Source organism: Rhinolophus sinicus, linkage group LG06, assembly GCF_036562045.2.
Source record: "Rhinolophus sinicus isolate RSC01 linkage group LG06, ASM3656204v1, whole genome shotgun sequence".
Taxonomy (NCBI): Eukaryota; Metazoa; Chordata; class Mammalia; order Chiroptera; family Rhinolophidae; genus Rhinolophus; species Rhinolophus sinicus.
In genome coordinates this window covers 116,970,736-116,989,377 of record NC_133756.1, presented here as the reverse complement: position 1 = coordinate 116,989,377, position 18,642 = coordinate 116,970,736, and the positions used below count along the sequence as shown (strand labels likewise).

At 55.5% G+C, this 18,642-nt stretch overlaps 1 protein-coding gene across 3 annotated transcripts in view; it reads left to right on the top strand.

Annotated features, from left to right (window-relative positions):
* CAPN5 (calpain 5) overlaps positions 1–11,732 on the top strand; it is a 48,139-nt gene extending 36,407 nt beyond the window's left edge. For 2 of the 3 annotated variants that reach the window (XM_074335730.1, XM_019726415.2), the window contains exons 5-13: positions 507–699; positions 1,562–1,755; positions 2,365–2,442; positions 4,111–4,306; positions 4,965–5,087; positions 6,231–6,427; positions 7,328–7,443; positions 8,018–8,154; positions 9,139–11,732. In XM_074335730.1, coding sequence (XP_074191831.1) covers positions 507–699; positions 1,562–1,755; positions 2,365–2,442; positions 4,111–4,306; positions 4,965–5,087; positions 6,231–6,427; positions 7,328–7,443; positions 8,018–8,154; positions 9,139–9,321 — 1,417 coding nt within the window. In that variant the 3' untranslated portion in view covers positions 9,322–11,732. The remainder of the gene's footprint in view (positions 1–506; positions 700–1,561; positions 1,756–2,364; positions 2,443–4,110; positions 4,307–4,964; positions 5,088–6,230; positions 6,428–7,327; positions 7,444–8,017; positions 8,155–9,138) is intronic. The other variant, XR_012497476.1, reaches the window with a different exon arrangement.
* The last annotated feature ends 6,910 nt before the right edge of the window (positions 11,733–18,642 follow it).

The following is an 18,642-nucleotide window of genomic DNA, read 5'->3' as shown; positions in this document are numbered from 1 at the left end:
TCTGCTCTGTGCCAGCCCCTGGGTCCCCAGCATGCGCACGAGCAAAGGTTTGCTGAGCTTTGTGAGAGCCTGCTTCCTCCTCCCAGGCCTTTTTGTCTGTCTCTTGGACAATGTGTGTGTGACAGAAAGAAAAAAGAAAAACAAAAACTCACAACATCAAAAACAAACCCAAGAAAACAACCTTGGCAGGTTCCATTTTTTAATCCTAAGAAAGCAACCCCGCTCCCGGTGGTTACTACGTCTCTGTGGTCCTTGATACAGATCACTCTCCTTCTCTGAGAGAGCCACTCAGGGGAATTTGAGTGATAAAGTGGTATAGTTTAGTGGGACAACTGTTGGCCTGGCAGTCAGAGACCTGGGTTCTAGTGGTGGCTCTGCTGTGGCCTGCTGTGTGACCTTAGCAGTTTGCTTGACCTCTCTGAGTCTCAAAACTCTCCCCTATAACGTGAAGGATTTAGACCAGCTGGAATGCATGAGCTGGGAATTCTTTCCACATTGCTCCCTAGGCTGGCGGGCTGTTACCAGGCCCTGGATGGAGGCAACACGGCGGATGCGCTGGTGGACTTCACAGGTGGCATTTCCGAGCCCATTGACCTGACTGAGAGTGACCTCACCAATGACGAGGCCAAGAGGAACCAGCTCTTTGAGCGGGTGTTGAAGGTGCATAGCCGGGGAGGCCTCATCAGTGCCTCTATCAAGGTGAGAACACAGAGCCAGACCCCAGAGGCGGCCCCTCCCCTTCATCAACCCTGATTGGGGGCAGAGGGGGGCAGAGGTGGCTGTGGCATCCCAGGCAGAGCCCTTGCCCAGCTTGGCTCATACATCCAGACTCTCAGCCTCGTGGGGGGAGGGGAGCAGTGGGAAGGTACAAGCCCACAAGCCCCAAGCCCCCTACATTATGAAATGCCCTGCCCACGTTGTTTCACCAGCATCCCCCTTTTCCGGCCCTCTCATATTGGGGTAATGGATGTCTATGCATCTGAGTGTCCCCAAGTCAAGGTTGGAGGCATCACAAGCTCTGAGGTGACTGAAAGAGGAGAGGAAGCCCCAACTGCCTGCTGGCACAGGCCTGGGCGCTTCAAGAGTCTTATTTCATTAATTGCTCATGTTTTGGGTGGGAAAGCTGGGTCTCAGTGAAGGCAGAATTTTAACCTAGGTTTGGCTGACCCAGTGGTATGTTCATAAACTGGCTTTCTGGAAAAATGAAAAGCCCTGATTTGTAGCACTTGCTGATTTCTGTGGTGTAAATACTCCCACCATGGCTGATGTCAAGCTAACATTTCAGCAGCCAGCTTGCAAAATTGAGCCAGTGCTAGTAGACTCCAATACACCCCTGGGCCGACCCCACTGCAGGTGCCTTCATTTTCTCCACACTGCTGCTCCCAGAGGCTTTGTAAAAGGCCATTGAACACTGAGCTCAGTTCCTAAGCACCGGAACCAGGTCTCCCCTGTGTGCGGGCCTGCCATTCCCTCCGCGTCCTGTAGGGGGCAGTGAGTGTGGCTCTCTGGCTTCAGGCGGAGTCTGACTGCACTGCCTCTGAGCAGCTGTGTCCTCCCGCAGGCAGTGACAGCGGCAGACATGGAGGCCCGCCTGGCCTGTGGCCTGGTGAAGGGCCACGCCTATGCCATCACCGATGTGCGCAAGGTGCGCCTGGGCCACGGATTGCTGGCCTTCTTCAAGTCGGAGAAGCTGGACATGATCCGCCTGCGCAACCCCTGGGGCGAGCGGGAGTGGAACGGGCCTTGGAGCGACACGTGAGGCCCGGGACGGGGGTGCAGGCACAGGGCCAACCCCAGGCTGTGGGTGGCCTGGTACGAGGGTTTGGACAAGGACCGTGTTGTGCTTTCTGGAGGAGGTGGCACCGGTCTAGGTCCTGAAGGATTTGGGGGGAGGATGACATTAGGAGGAGATTTACTCTGGACTGGGCACTGGGGCTAGATGCAGCATGGGCAAAGGCCTGGAGCTGGGTATGAGCTGATTCCTGGAACAGACATAGAGACTAGTCTGGAGAGTGAAGGGAGAGAAAAGCAGGGAGGGAGGCCACCAGAGGTGATGATGGGGGTGAGCAGAGAACAGGCCCCCAGTAAAGGAGCCCTTCCACTAAGGGTCTTGCCCCCCAGCCTGCAGCTTTGCTCCCAGACCTCTGGGCCCTGGCATGGTAGCAGCCCACGGTTGCCTGTGGGAGCGGGCAAACAGAGCATCTTGGAGAGCGGCTGGGGATGGCTCAGGTGCCTCCAACCACACCCACACTGATGGAGCCCAAGTGCCAAGCATCCCTCATTCTCCTTGCCCTGGCCAAGGTGGCCCTGGTGGGTCCCTCCACTTACTCTCCTTCTCTCCCCTCCCCCGTGCTCACATTCCAGCTCAGAGGAGTGGCAGAAGGTGAGCAAAAGTGAGCGGGAGAAGATGGGTGTGACCGTGCAGGATGATGGCGAGTTCTGGTGAGTGCTCTCTCCCCAGCCGGGTGTCCAGGGCTAAGGGAGGACCTCCTGTGTGCTGGGCAGGGAGCACCAATGGGGAGGCGGGAACCAGGGCTCTAGCAAATGCTCCACCTTCAACTGCTGTGTGGACCTTGGACAAGTCATGTCATCTCTCTGAGCTTGTTTCCTCCTCTGTAAGATGAGTTGGGCGGCCCTGTCATCTCCACAGCCCCCTCTGCCCACCTCAGGGACCCTAGGCTGCTCTGGAAACTGGGCTGACCCCTTGGCAACTAGGCCAGGATGCCAGCAGGTGGGGGACCGACCAGAGCACAGAGGACATGCGGGCAGCCTGATTTCCCAGCGCAGGTAGGGGAGAGGAAAGGCCTCACAGGGGTGCTGCCTCCTAAGCTGAGACTTGGGGTGCAGAGAGCCGTTGGTGGGCGGGGAGAGAGACCCAGTGCAGAGGTCAGAGAGCGCACCACGTTTGGGAAGAGTGAGTTTAGGGAGGCACCTGGGTGTGGGGTGGGCTGAGAAGATGGCAGCAATGTCACTTAGAGCCCAGTGATTCCTGCATCAACTCATCCTGCATCCATCCCCCTTCATTTAGTCCCAACCGTGTGCCAGGATCAGTGTCATTCTTCAGCAGGACACTTGATTTGGAGACTCATCTACTTCCTGGAGGGGTACTGGGTACCCTGTGTGTGGTGGATACAGTGAGGGCCCCTGGCAGACCCAGAGGCAGATGGCAGTGACCTTAGCACCCCAGTGAGGACCCCTGCTGTGGGTGTCAAGGGAGCCCCCTGCAGGAGGACCCCCAGGCCCTCTGGTCTCGGCTCCTGGGGATGAGATGCACTGTCCCAATCTGGCTCAGGGCTTGAATTAAAACAGCAGTAGAAATCCCTCATCAGTGGAAAAGGCTTCTCCCTAAGGCCTGTCTCATATATGCTCACATTTGGTGCATATATGTGCATGTTCTCACATGTGTGCACATTTGAAGGGGGGTGGCCACTCCCCCTTCTCCACCCAGGCTCCTGGAGGTGTACGTAGCACATTTTCCAAGGGGTTCTTGCCACCAGTTTATTCAGGCCTCACAACAGCCATGGAAGAAGATAATGGATGGAAATATCTTTCATAAACTGTGAAGGGTTGCACGTGTTAGTTCTTCATACTACAGAGGGTGCCAAAAAAATGTACACACATTTTAAGAAAGGAAAACTGTGTTAAAATTGTAATACTTAATATATGTGGATAACAAAAGATGAATACATGTCACATTTGACTTCTACAATCACAAGAGGTGCTCAAAGTGGTTAACCATCAGCGTCCAGACACTTCTGATTACGGCGAACTACTGCTTCAGCAACGTTGACAAAATGTCTACTTATATACATTTTTTGGCACCCCCAGTGTAATAGCCAGCCTTTGCCAACTCCTTTTGTCTGCTGGAAGTTGTATGACAAGCTTTTACTGCATTAGTTAATTCCTACACCAACTCTGTGAGATAGGCAATTGTTGTTAAATTAATTCTCAACTTACAAATCAGGAAACACACCAAAAGAGACGTGAAGGGTCCATGTGACGCCATGTCCATGCTTGGTATTTATTGTGTGAGCCCTGGTTCAGAGCATGCAGGCCGGTGGGTGGTGGGCCAGCCCAGGCCTGCCCGGCTCAGCCCCTCGCTTTGCCCAGGATGACCTTTGAGGACGTGTGCCGATACTTCACGGACATCATCAAATGCCGCCTGATCAACACGTCGTACCTGAGCATCCACAAGACATGGGAGGAGGCCCAACTGCGCGGTGCCTGGACACGGCATGAGGACCCACGGCAGAACCGCAGTGGGGGCTGCATCAACCACAAGGACACCTTCTTCCAGAATCCGCAGGTGGGCCTTGTCAGGGCCCCCCACCCTGTCCTTTGAGCAGCTGCAGGGCCCCTTGCTACTGTCCTGCCACAGATGCCTGCATGACCTTGGGCACATTCTGTCCCTCTGTGGGGAGACCCACAGTGGGGCTTGGATGGCTCCTCTGGGTGGTCATGTAACCCCCAAACTCACAATCTGACCCACAGTTGGTAAAACTGGGGTAACAGGCGCTGAGGACTGAGTGTTTTGTCTAGAGTTACAGGGACATGTAGAGGCTGAGCTGGGGGCACAATCCTCTTATTTCCACATGCATAATGCTGCTCCTTCCAGGGGAGCTTGGCCAGCCCCCCCCCCCCCCCGGACCTCTCCCCTGTAGCCAGTTCGGTCATGACCCCGCCAGCTGCCTAGTCCTCACATGTGCTGTGCCTTCATGGAGCACTGAGCACGTGCAGGCTCTGAGCTGAGCATCCACGGACTCAAGTCCTCCTACCCCTCATCTCGGCAGCCAGTGCAGGTCTGTCTTACAGGTGAGCGACCGAAGCTTAGAGAGGTGCTGTGACTTGCCCAAGCCCACACAGCTAAGCTGGGGCCTGGCTCGGGGCCATGCTTCCAGGCCCCAGTGAGCCCGTTGTCAGTATGGTCTCACTGTGGTGTCTGTCTTCCTCGGCCACACCTACAGTACGTCTTTGACGTTAAGAAGCCAGAAGACGAAGTACTGATCTCCATCCAGCAGCGGCCGAAACAGTCCACCCGCCAGCAAGGCAAGGGTGAAAATCTGGCCATTGGCTTTGACATCTACAAGGTGAGGTCTGCTCCGGGTGAGGAGAGCGAGGGAGTTGGAGTCTGGGCCGCCTGCACCCGAGGGTGAACACCTTGGGCACTGACGTCACTCTGCTGCCCTGACCACGTTAGCTGACGCCAGAGTGTGCTGTGGCATGGGCCCTGTTTGCAGTACCCACAGAGGGCCTAGCCGGCTGGGATTGGCTCCCGGGGGAACACTCAGCCTGATTTCTTCCTGCCCTGGACCCACAGGCCTGGATTGTTGGGTGGATGGGGAAGGGGGAGATTTCTGGTGGATGGGACCAGGTTCTGGGAGCTCCCTGCTGTCCCCTCCCTCAGGGCTCTGGGTCCCCTGAGCTGGAGGCCTTTCTGGGCACATGGAGGAGGCATCCTGGGCAGAGCCACTGGCTGTTTGTCCTGCCTGGGACCTGCGAGCCCCCGCACATTCGATGCTCTGTGTGTGACGATAGCATAGCGTGACACCATGCCCTACACCAAGAACCCAATGAAATCACACGGGTGTGCTAGGCGCGTGGTCTGAGCTGAGTTCCGGACATTCATATGCTCAGTCATGGCATGATGGTTTCTTCATCACTGTGTCGGTCCATTCATTGTGTGCTGATGTGTTGTGACTTTGACATGTCACAACCTTCACCGATGTAACTATAGCTTATCATGGCACTTGTTCCAGGAATTGTCTAGCGTGTCCTGCCAACTGGCGATGTCACCTCGTGGACACATGCTTCGACCTGGGTGGGCAGACAGTGATACTTGATCCTATTGTGATAGAAACCCCACCGACATTGTTATCAGGGGGATTCCTATTACCCCCATTTAACAAGTTTTATTAAGATAGAATTCACATACCTTACGATTCAGTCACTTTTAGTGTGTTCACAGAGTTGTGCAACTATTGCCACAATCAATTTTAGAACACTGTCATCACCCCAAAAAGAAACCCCCACCCTTTAGCCATCATCACCCAGTCCCACGTACCTCCCACCCCAGCCCCAGGCAAACACTCATCTGCTCTGTCACTGTAGACTGGCCTCTTCTGGGCATTCCATGTAAGTGGATTCTGTCGCTCTTTTCACAGCAGTGAGGTTGAGATGGGGGCTGTGTGTGTGGGGGGGTCCCGTGTGACCAGCCCCTCGTCTGCCCGCAGGTGGAGGAGAACCGCCAGTACCGCATGCACAGCCTGCAACACAAGGCCGCCAGCTCCATCTACATCAACTCACGCAGCGTCTTCCTGCGCACGGACCAGCCCGAGGGCCGTTACGTCATCATTCCCACCACCTTCGAGCCAGGCCACACTGGCGAGTTCCTGCTCCGAGTCTTCACTGACGTGCCCTCCAACTGCCGGTGCGTGGGGGCTGGCTCAGGGCCAGGGTGGGTGCAGCTGAGGGCCACACCGGGCTGGCCTGGAATCTGAGGCTGAGATGGTTGGTGTCTGCCCCAGGCGTGGAGCCCAGGCCTCCAGCCTCCCCGGCTGACACCAGTACCCATCTCCTCCCTCTCCCTTCCTCTGCTCCTTGTGCCAGCCTCTCTTGGCCACATAAAGGGACAGCTTCTCATGTGCACAGCACTTCGCAGTTTACTAAGAAGCTTTCACTCTCCTCATTTGTTCTTCCCGAAACTCGACTGGGAGGCCTGACCCTTCCGTTTTATGGATCAGAATTGGGGATTGAAGTTGGGGATATTTACCAAGGTCTTGCAACCACTAATATAGGTGAACTACTGAAGCCATCCTCATTCCTACTGGGGTGCAGACCCAATGAGCCCCACACTGCCCTCCCACCTGGGTAGGCAGCCCAGATTTGGTACTGCCTGCCCACATCCCAGACCGGGGAAGCAGCTTGTGTGGTGGAATAAGTCGACCTCGATCCCACCAGCCTAGGCTCCACCAGCTTTGTGGCAAGTCCCTTCCTTTAGTGAGCCTGCTACTTCCTAATCTGTAAAATGGGCATAATAGTCACTTACCTTCCAGGGCTTTGTAAGGATTAAAAATAATTCCTGTAACATCCCCACAGAGGGCTTGGTACATACCTTAGGTGCTCAATAAATTGCTTTTCCCTTGGGGAAGGAGGGAGCACCCTTGGGTGGCGATAGAGCAGCAGGAAACCCTGGGGGTTTGCCCAGGAAAAGCAATGTCTGGACTAAAGATGGCTCCTTTCCCCCTCCCCACTTCTTGAAACCCCCTCACCTTTCATCTTCCTGGCCTCGCTCTGTGACTCCCCCCTTTTCTCCTCTGCCCTGTACCAGAGAGCTGTGCCTGGATGAGCCCCCCCATTCCTGCTGGAGCTCGCTGTGTGGCTACCCTCAGCAGGTGACACAGGTGCATGTCCTGGGGGCTGCTGGTCTCAAGGATTCCCCAACAGGTGCGCTCGACAGGAAAATCCCGCCTCCCCCACCACCACCACCCTCGGAGGTTGCCCCATGTCTCCTCCCCCACCCCAGCCTCAGACACCCAGCCTCCAGACCTTTCCTGCTCTTGCTCAGCTAATGAGCAAACCTTCCCTGATGTCTCCTCGGGCCCAGCCCTGGGATGAAGCGGGCGCTCAGACAGGAACAGGCTCTGCCTCCTGCTCTTGGGCGGCTTCCAGTGTGGTGGGAATGTTAGGCAGAGGGACAGGCAGCTGGGAGGGAGGGCTCAGGGAGGGCTTCTTGGAGGGAGTGGCCTCTCTCCAGGCTGAGGTGTTAAGGTAGGAGTGTGGTGAAGGCAAGTAGGGCAGAAGGGGGAACAGCATGGGTAAAGGCCTGGAGGCCGGAGATGACCAGTGTGTCCCCTCCTGTCTCTGGAAGTCAGAAAGCGAATCAGGCTCTAATCTCCTTTCTCCTGAATCTATGAGCCCAGGCTTCTACTCTGGGAGGCAATTTCACCTCCCAGACGTCTGTCCCATGCGGGCCGTGCCCTCGCCCCCACCCTCACCCATCGCCCCTTTGTCTCTCCAGGGGCTGACTCTTATGTGATCATCAAGTGTGAGGGGGACAAAGTCCGCTCGGCAGTGCAGAAGGGCACCTCGTCGCCCGAGTACAACGTGAAAGGCATCTTCTACCGCAAGAAGCCGGGCCAGCCCATCACCGTCCAGGTGGGCCTGCATGTCCCTGGGCCGCTCCTGTGCCCCTAACCTGATGCGTCCCCATTAGAGGAGCTGGACTCGGTGGCAGAGCCTATGGCGGGGACCCAGGAATGCTCGGTTCTGGTTCCCACTCTGTTCATGACACGATGTGCTCTTGGGAGTTCTCTTGCCTGCCCTCCTGGTACCCCAGAGTCCCCTCTGTGGGGTGGGTGAGTTGGATTAGCTGGTGTGATTCTGAGACCCAGTAGGGTCAGTCCCTTGCTCATGGACAGTGGTCATCTCTGCCGACCTTGCCCCAAAGCCTTGGGAGTTGTTCCTTAAATTCCCCTGTAGGTGGGTCCATCTCGAAAAATTGCGCTGAGATGGCATGTGGTGGGGTGGCGTCCTGAGAGCAGAATCAGAAAACCAGGCTCCTGTGCCTGGGCTTCCTTCCCCCCTCAGGCCAAGGTGGCCGGTAGATGAGAATTCTGAGCTCATTAATAGGAAGCCCTCTGTCTCCTGGGTCCAGGCCAGCACCTCTCAGGGTGAGAAACCATCTGTAAACAACCACTCAGGTATCCCAGGGGGTGGGGAGGTGAGGCACTGTAGGTTTTCCAGACATTGGGTCCCACTGGATCCAATCACAGACCCATGCATGTTGGGGCCATGGGACAATTAGGGGCTATTGATACCCTCATATTAAAGATGGGAAACCAAGGCGGGGGGGTGGGGGTGGGTTCTATCACTTTTTAAGGTCACCCAAGGTCGATAGTAGAGCTAAGAGTAACAGACTTAACTTTCTACATGGAAGGGAGCTTTGACAAGGGAGGAAGTCTGAGGCTCTGGAAGGGGCAGAAACTTGCCCAAGGTTCATGGTGAGGCAGAGGCAATGCAGGGCTCCTTTTGCTCAGCCAGACTGGCACTGCAGGAAAGGGATTCAAGGCCCTGTCACCAGCACGAGCACCCCAACTCCTGGTCTTGGAGAGGGCCCCACGATCTTCTGTCTTCTCCCAGATATGGAACCACCGAGTCCTGAAGGACGAGTTCCTGGGCCAGGTGCACCTGAAGGCTGACCCAGATGACCTCCAAGCCCTGCACACCCTCCACCTCCGAGACCGAAATAGTCGGCAGCCCAGCGACCTGCCAGGGACCATTGCTGTGCATGTCCTCAGTAGTGCCTCCCTCACAGCTGTCTGATATCTGCCCACCTACCTGGCCCCCACAGTTCTCACCATCACCTGCATGTCCCCAACCAGGCCAGGGATTCTCCTGGAATCCAGGATGCTGGGGTCCTTTTTTCAGATTTTCTACTGACTTGCTGTGTGACCTTGGGAAGTGTCTGCCCCTCTCTGGGCTTCAGTGTCCTGAGGATCCCAAAGCATTACTTTCTTATGGAGGAGTCTTCTTGCCTGAGATTTAAAATAGCCCTCCTTACTTACCCCAACTGTTATCACTGCTAAGGAACTCTATCCATTCAAAATGTATTCCCAAGGCTCTGCTGTCTGCCAACGGAGTGCCAAGAAGATGTCACTTGTTTACACACAAACTGCCATATCCCAAGCCCCACTCTTGCCCTTCCTGTCCGGGGCCCACTCCAGTGTCCTAGACCTTGCTTTCCCTGTCACCTACACCTGCTTTTCTAGCCACCTTGAGAGGACTATTGGCTCTTGCTGGGTTCCTGCTCAGGCTGGAATTGGGGAAATGTGCAGGTGACATTTGTTCATTCTCTAATCCTGTCCACCCACCCATCCATTTATTTATTCCATAGAGATTTCCCAAGTGACTAAGCAATGCCCATGAGACCCCAGGTGGAGCTGGACCCCTGCTGCAGCTCTGGGAGACCCGGTGTCCATTCTGAGCCTCATCTCTGCTCTCGGGTCCCTCAGGCAGATGCCCAGATGCTCAGAGAGCTGTAGCTACCTTCTCATTCTAGGTTCTGATTTTATCTCTAGCCTCTGGTTTAAGATCCCTAGAGAGTTGGTGGCAGTGATGGAGAGGAAGGGCGTTTCCTGTCTTCACTGTCCTGATGCTGGAAGGAGTGTGCCTGGTTTAGTGGCCAGGGGCTGGGGTGGGGGGACGTGGGGACCTAAGGGGGAGGCATATGCTCTCAGGCCCCCTTCTACTGTAAGACCTGAGCTTTCCTGGGAGAAGGGACTCTGGGATGGTGATGGCAGGTCCAGCAGGGTCAGGTCACCCACTGGGCTTGGCAGAATATACGGTAAACCCATCGCCTGACCATAGACTCCTCCACCAACATTCCCCCCAACACACAGCCAATGAGGCCACAGCTCTCTTGCTGGCCAGACCAAAATGTTCCTTTTATTCCTCAGCATTTTTATTCTCTCTGTTTTAAAGCTCTCAGTTTTAACCAGGGGTTTTTAAAGGAAAAGTGAAAGCCTGAACCCCTTTTTTCTTCTTAAACTTCAATTCTTATGGTCCTCTGATTTTATTTTGATTCCGCTTGGGGAGAGAAAAGGAGAAGTCATACCCTCTCAGAGGAGGTCTGGAGATGGATGCAGAGGGTGTTTAGAATGTTTGCAAGCTGACAGCAACTGTGTTCGTGGCAAATGTTGATACCGTGACCCGCTTAGGGTCTCTTCGGTGCCCTCCTTGGGCTCCTGACCAAGCGACGCAAACGAGAAAGTTCATCTGGTTCAAGAACAAGAATTCCTGTGGTCTTGCTGGGAATTCATTTGGGAACCTGGATTTTCAGCTCCAGATCTGGCTGTTTGGTCCAGTGTCCTGGTTGGAGGTGCTGGATTTTTGACTTTGCCTCCTTGGTGGTTGGCTCCGCTCTTGTGTCCTGGCCCTGCGCCAGGAACTGAACACAAAAACAAGAGGGCTCCTGGAAAATCCCGGACTTCCCCTCAGGAACCTGGGCCTGGGGCCAGGACTCTGCCCAGGACCAGGAGCAAGTCACTCAAACCTCCTGTGCCTCGATTTCCCCCTTCTGCAAAGTGGGGCCAACGATACTTGTTTGTCAGCAGTCTTACTAACAAGTGCTGAATAAGGGCAAAATCATACTCTTTCTCTGTGTATCTCTCTCTGTATGCGTGCACATTGTACACACTCATGTAATCACTTCTCAATATCTGTTTCGAATGAACACTCCTGAATCAGGGTGGAGAGGCTGCATGAGCCTGCTTGGGGCCTCTGGGGCTGACACGTGGGTCTTTGCTCAGCCACGTCTACCTGGGGTATGGGGACGAATCAGGACAATCTGGCCGACCTGTGTGGGCTTCAGCCTGGGGACGGGGCCCTGAACCTCCACCAACAGTTTGTTCGGCAGCCCCTCTGCATGGGCCAGGCTGGCTCCTGGCTATGCGGAAATCCCTGGTCCCCAGGAGGCCCTGGGGACAAGGCAGATGAGGTCCGAGTTCTTCCAGGCTGGGACTGGATGATGGATGAGGAGAACAATTGCTCTGTTCCCTGATGCACCTTCAGGCCACAGGTGCCTCCAAGTCCCCATTTGCAGATGGGCAGGGCCTCGGATCCATCCCACCCTCTCTGGGTTTGCTCCCTTCAGGGCCTATTGTGGGGTCGGTGAGTAGAGACTTGTCCTGTTCTCAGAATAAATGTTACCACAATGCCAGAAAGATCTTCCTGTGTCTGTGTGTCTCTCTGGGAGTAAGGGACAATGGAGGGAATATTTCCCAGGCCTGGGTGACTGTTCTGTGGTCAGAGAGACGAGAGGGAGGACTCAGGCGTTACAGCTGAGGCTGGACCCCACTGCCTGCCCAGTGCGTTTGTGAGCTGGGATCATTGGGTTCATTCAGTGGTTCCCTCAGCTGATCTGTCCTAAGACCCATCCCAGATACTAGGGATGCAGGGAACCAGCCACAGCCCTTGCTGTGAGGCACTTTGCAGACTGGTGGGGAAGATAACAGAAATACTCTGATCCAGACAAACACCACGCAGAGAATTACTGGTAGGGCGGTGTGGGAGAGGATGGAAGGCCTAGTCCTGATCCAATTGTGAAATAGAGGGAGGCAGCCACGTGAAGGGCCTCGGACAGAGGAGATGGGCTTCTGGGGGCACAAATGGATGTGGGGAGACCCGAGTGGGCAGCCTGAGCCAGGAAGCCAGGAGTGGCAGTGTGGAGCAATGGTTAAGATAAATTTTAGAGATGACTCAGTAATGGCTGAGTTGGGTTGGGGAGTGGGAGAAAAGGAAATGAATTAAGGCCATTTCCTAGATTTTCCCATAGGACGGTGAGAAAAGAACATTAGGAATTCTGTGCCCACCTTAGCATAGAGCCTGGACCCTAGCGGGTGCTGAATAAATGATGGCTATTTTGATACCTGGAAATCACTGCATACCCGTGTACTCCCCACCACTCCACGCCCATCCCTCACAGCTCAGACCTGCGTTCTGCCCTGGACATCACGTGCCTCTCCAGGGCTTACTTTCCTCGGCTGTGTAGGGCTGACACCACTTGCCTGCCCAGCCTGGGAGGCTCAGCAAGGGAGGTGATTGGAGGAGTGGTAGGTACCTGTCTATGGCAGGCATGAGTTCAGGAGTTGAGACCGTGTTCCAGAGCAACTCCTGTCAGAACACCCAGCCCAGCATGCTCCAGCAGCCCAGGGTCTTCAGGGGTCAGGATTGTCAGATCAGAGGGAGCCCTGGCCCCTGCAGAAGCTGAATCATCCCACTGTCACCTCCCACCTGCTGTTTCAGGCAGAGGCTGGATGCTCAGCCTTGCTCCCAAGGGGGTGCTGTAGGGCAGCCATGCCTGTGCCCAGCAGGGGGCTCACTTGGACCGCTGGTCCTGCAAGAGTGTGGGGACACCCCGTTCTTTGGGGTGGCCCTTTCCCTACAGTCCTGCCCCAGTTACAGAAGCTGGGGATCGAAGGAAGGCCTCTCTCCGCCCAGGCCTAGAGATGCCCTTGGAGAGGCCCACAGGGACAGGGCAGCTGCCAGGGTGGGTGTAGGCAGAGGGTGGTGACAAGGAAGTGCTGGATCTCAGCCGGGCATCCTCGATGTGACTTTCTTTGCCACGCTAATAACAAACATCTTGTTTACTTCTCCTTGTTTATCTCCCTCCGCCCTTCAAACCACACATTTTACTTCAATTTGTATGTGTCCCTGGAACATGCAGGGTTGCTCCAAGTCAGCTGGTTTGAGAAAGTTTCCTGGATAATTATAGACAACACAGATCTCCCCCTCCCACCCTCCCACCTGCCCACCCCCCTCCCCGCCCTGTCCCTGCAGCCCACAACAGGTTGTGGGGCGGTGGTGAAGTGATGAGTTTCAGGGGGCACATCTGAGGGGAGCCCTCGGGGAGCGGTCTGGGGCAAGGGTCGTAGTGTACAGGGACAAGGGAGAAAGGACTAGAATGTAGGTCTTGCAACCTCCTGCCCTGCCTGGTCTTTTCCTCTCCGAGTTTCCAGCAGCCACTTGCAGAGGAGAAAATAGGCTTAGCGGAGGGCAAGCAGAGGCTGAGACTCAGCAAATCAGTGAGCAAGTCGGGATCCGGACATGGTTTCCTGCCTGGTGCTGAGAGAGCAGGTGGTGTCTCTCTAAGTGACAGGAAGCAGATGAGGCCAAGTTGGGTGGCCCCAGCCAGGGTCCCACGCTGGTCACAGCACAGCCGCAAGAGACCCCCGTGCCCTGCCTCCCATTGGGTGGCCAGTGCTCTGCACAGAGCCCTGGACAGCACAACCCGCCTCCCACACTGATGTCATGGCACCTAGACCTTGGAGGGCCCTCTGGCTCCGCCTCCTGGGGGAAGGCCCTGGAGTGCAGAGGAGAGGGCAGCAGTGCTGGCTGGGCAGCCGACCTCGGTAGGAAAGAAAGGAAGAGACTGAGACGGAGAGAGAGAGTCACACAGTGAAAAACTGAAAGACCCAGAGAGACCCTCAGAGCAAGCTTTGGAGCAAAACAGAGGAAAAGGAGACGTGTGTCTACAGATTGTCCCAGACCCGCGACCCCAGCTTCCAGAGCCCTCCGTGCAGGTGGCAGCTGCACCCAGGCTGGTGGGCAGCAGAGAGTGGGCAGCTGGGACCCAGGTAAGCATTGGCCACCCACTGTCCTGGGCATTTGGAGAAGGGTTAGCTAGACTTCGGGGGGAGTCATGGCCTTAGGCCAACCTGGAGCCCATGACCCCACAGCCGCTTGCTCCTGGTCTGGGCTTCCTGCCACCTTTAGGGACTCAGCCACAGTCGCCATCAAATCAACTGTCCTGAACCTGGAAATATGGGAGGCTTGTACCCTGGAGAAGGGAAGAGCCAAGGGGCATGGTGTCCATGGAACTGTCTCTGACCAGGGCTGGGACCGGACAACAGACATCCTGGGGGTCCCAGAGAGAGAGTCCTCTGTCCCTGTCTCTCTGTCTCCTTGGCCTTTCTCTGACACTCTTTTGTTATCTCGCTCCTCGGATAAGTCACTTCCTTCCTCTGAGCCTCAAAGTTTCCATCTGTGAAATGGGAATATGAAACCTCACCAGTCAGGGTTGTTATGGGAACAAAGTAAATCAGACATGACACTGAAATATAAATGCAGTTTTGTGTTCCCTGTTGTCAATGTGAAAAAACAATTAACTTGAACAAGGACTAATTCTTATTTTTAGAAGGACAAAAAAATCGATCTTGTAGATTTTTCCCTGTGGTAGCCCTTAACTTCTATGCCCTCGCCACCCCCTTCCACCTCCCCAAAGCGCTGAATCTTAATGAAAACCCTGGTTCGGCCCCCTGGCTCTTGTGACTCACGCTGGTGCAGGATGCCAGCCTGATGGCCAGGCATGCTCTTCGGGCATAGATCCCTGTGACAGCTGCCGGCTGGCCCTTATTGAATTCCCTTCCCTGCCAGGCACCCAGACCTGGTGCAGGTCTCCAGCTCTGGGTCAGGGGTCAGGGCTCAGGTGTCAGGCAGTGTCATGGGCAGAGGATCAAATGGCCCAAGGCCTCTGAATGGGCCTCGTGAAAAATTGATGCTCATCTTGGGGGGTGAGTAAGGGGCCGGAGGGGCCTCATGCCAGGGCCTGGGGGCTGGGGCTGCCCTGGGTCACCACACTCAGCCCCTTAAGTACTTCCTGAACCGTCTCCAGGTCTAGCTCTGTGCTGTGTGAGGCGATGGCTGAACCCCACACCTTGCCCTGGATCAACTCCCCGACTTTGGGAACAGAGGTAGGGACAGACCCCAACCAGACAACATAAGGCATAGAGTCAGGGCTGGAAAGAAGGAACCATCATGACTCTTCGCAGCCTAGGGGTGGTCAGGGAAGGCTTCTGGGAGGAGGTGCCATAGGAACTGAGCAATGAAGCACAGGTGGAAATTTAATAGCCAGAATTCCAGGCAGATGAGCCAGTGTAGGCAAAGGCCAAGCATATGAAAAGGGCTGGCATATTTCAGGAATAGTGAGTACTGAGGATGGCCCAAGTACAGGGATGGAGAAGGAAGAAAGCAGTGAGAGGAAAGACTGAGGCATCTGTCGGAGCCACATAGTGATGGGGCTTAAAAGCCAGAGGAGACTGGGGGCTTCGCGCCCTCATCCTGAGGGTATTGGGGGCTCCCGAAGGGTTTAGGCATGCTTAGCCCATACCCCTCCCCTTGGGCCAGGCTTCCCCTGTCTCCCAACACTCCTGGGGCAGCTCTGAATTAGGAGTCCTGAGACTTTAACCTGCCCTGGCCTGCGGGGTGACCTTGGGCAAATCTTGGTCCCCTTTGCCCATATGTTTAGGGAAAGGAGGTGCTCCCTAATTCCTAGGAGTCCTCTGGGAATTTCTAATAACAGTGACTGACAGAAGAGCTCAGCTGCTCTAGGCAGTGGAGCTGGTGGCGGCAGGTGAGACTCAGTCACCCAGGCTGGGCTGTGACCAGAGGAGGAAAAGCTGAGAGGGTTCCCCAGGGGGAGGAGGGGCTGGGCCTTTGGGAGGAGCCCAGGTGACCCCGGCCAGGTTCAAGGCTGCTGGAGGTGGTCTGCTCAGAGGCTTGACATAGTCTTTCCCCTGCAGAACCGTGTCTGGCCAAACGGGCAACAGGAGCATCTGACAAAGGACAATGGTGATTCTTCAGCAGGTGAGTGCTCACCACACCCTGTTTGCCTCCATCTTTCTGTGCCAGGAATAACCCTGTTGGGTGACTCATTCATACGCTGACCTGTAGGACAACCTCCCCAATCCTTTCTTTCAGGAAACTCCGAGCTATGCTTCAAAACCAAGCTGTGCAACTTCCCCTGACTGTCCCAGGCCCAGCCTGGAACTGCTCCCTCTGATGTGTCTGATGGGCTTTCTGTTTCTCGCTGCACTGACTCCACTGGGTAGCAATTATTTACTTACGTACATCTCTGAATCCTTTGGCATTCCAGGCAGTAGAACAGCATGTGCAAAGTCCAAAATGTGGGAAGGCTCTTGGGGAAAGGGAAGAGGAAGTTGGCAAGTCTGCTGGAGCCAGATTGAAAGAGGCTTGAGCCTGACTGGGGAGCAGTGAGTGGAGGGTGACATAGCCCGAGCGGAAGTCCCCTGGGGGTAATATGGGGAAGAAACAGAGGGGCTGCCTCCAGCTGAACCCGCCAGCCCCCTTGTTCCCCAGGGCTACAGTGGCCCCTGGCCCTCAGCCCTTCCCCGTGATCAGCCTGAAGCTCTAATGAGCTCTTGGTCTCTAGAGCCAGGAATGTGGGCCCTGGGCCAGGCTGGCCTGGCACCAGGCCTGAGGCTTGGTGTGTGCCGTGGGGGCTTGGCCAGTGGCTTCACATCCTCTGGGACCGTCGGAGGCCGAGGGGTAGCCTGTTCTGCTGTTCTGTGTTTGTGTGTGAACGTGTGTGTTGTGTATGTGAGAAGGCAGGCATCAGGGCAGGATCAGGATAGACAGTCTTCCCTCCTGGGGCTAGAGAAGACCCCCTTTCGTCCCCTTGTCCCCTTGGCCTGAGAGGCTATTTAAAGGCTCATTAGGGACAGTCAGGACCAATAAGAGAAGGAAAGTCACTGTCGCTGAGTGTTTGCTGTGTGCCAGGGCCTGCACTGCAGGTAGGGCTGGATGGGCGGGGGCATGTGCAGTCCCCTAGAGGGGGGGCCTGGGCCATCCAGAGCCCTCCAAGGGTGCTTTTCCTCTGGGGACCTCTGAGGCAGGTCTCTGGCTGACTGTCCCTTCTCCGCCACCCCCCTCCCCATGAACACTGGCCCACTTCACCCTGCGAGTGGCCGCTGCTGGGAGCAGGTGTCTGCAGGTGAACGCCAGCTCTGCCCACCACGCACACAGAAAGTACATCGCTGTTCCTTCTTTGGTTCTGAAATGGTCCCACCTCTGGGGAGCCAGCCAGCTATGCAGTGCCACCGGCAAAGCCCACGCACCTCGGCTCCCTTGGGCTCCACTATTGACAAGTGGGCAGACTTTGGGCAGGGTCTTCAGCCTTCCTGAACCTCAGTTTCCCCACCTGTAAAACGAGGATAAAACCCTCCCTGCCCAGGATAGTCGTTGGAAAGATAAAATGCCATGAGGGGGTTAGTCAAAGCAGCTTCTTTGCTTCTTTCACCTGCCTCCCCGGTCTGCCTCCCTCCTCCCCGTCTCCTGCCACCCCTTCCTCTCCTCTCACATCTGGACATCGGCCCAGGGTGCTCTGTCTCCCCTTTTCAAGGCTGACTTCTCCTCGGACCTCACCATGGCCACTGCTCCCTTCAGGAGTTTTCACTGGACTGCCCATATTACAGTCCCAATCAGCCCACCTTCTTCCCCTGCTTACCTGGGGCCTCCTGTGAGCCCTCCTGGAAATGGGGGACAGCCTTTGTCCTGTTCCCCACTGTCTCCTCAGCCTGCTCCAAGATGGAGCTCTGTGCTGAATGAATGAAGGTCATTACACCCTCATTTGGTCTGAGGGGGTACAGTGGACAATGGTATCTAATTCAAAGGGACGTTTGAGAATAAACTATCATAACACATATACACTGCTTAGCCCAATGCTGGGCACAGCTCACCAAAGGGGAGCTGCCATGGCGACTATTCCTAATAAAACCATATTAGTCGTGTTCCTATGTATGAGAATTCCCCCATTTTTTCTCTCTCTCACTTTATTTGGGATAAAAATCTCAGGAAACCTTGAAGGATATAGTGGCTCTTTCCCATGTATAGAGCGTCCCCATGTGGGACATATCAGTGACAGGAAGTCACCCATCCATCCCTCCCTCTCCTTCTCCCTCCCTCCCACCCTTTCTGAGCCCCCACAGGGCACCAGGCACAGGAAACACCTTCACAAAGAGAACTAAGAATCCAAAACTCTTCAGTCATGAAGAGAGAATTGTATTCATTTATTGAGAGTTCTAACTCTTCAAAGTAACATCCCCAGGCAGTCTCCATCCATGATCTCATTTTGTTGCCACAAGTCTGTGAGGTAGGGATCGTCATGCCCATATCACAGGTGAAGAAACTGAAGCCCAGATAGGGTAATTTAGACATAAGCTGGGCAGGGCCACACAGGCTAGGGAGCCATGATGGTGAGGGGTGGGCAGCAGGCCGGGAGAGACCAGCAGGGCACGGGGGTGTGACACAGGAGCAGGCACAGGGCTTGGGGGAGGAGAAGTCAGACTG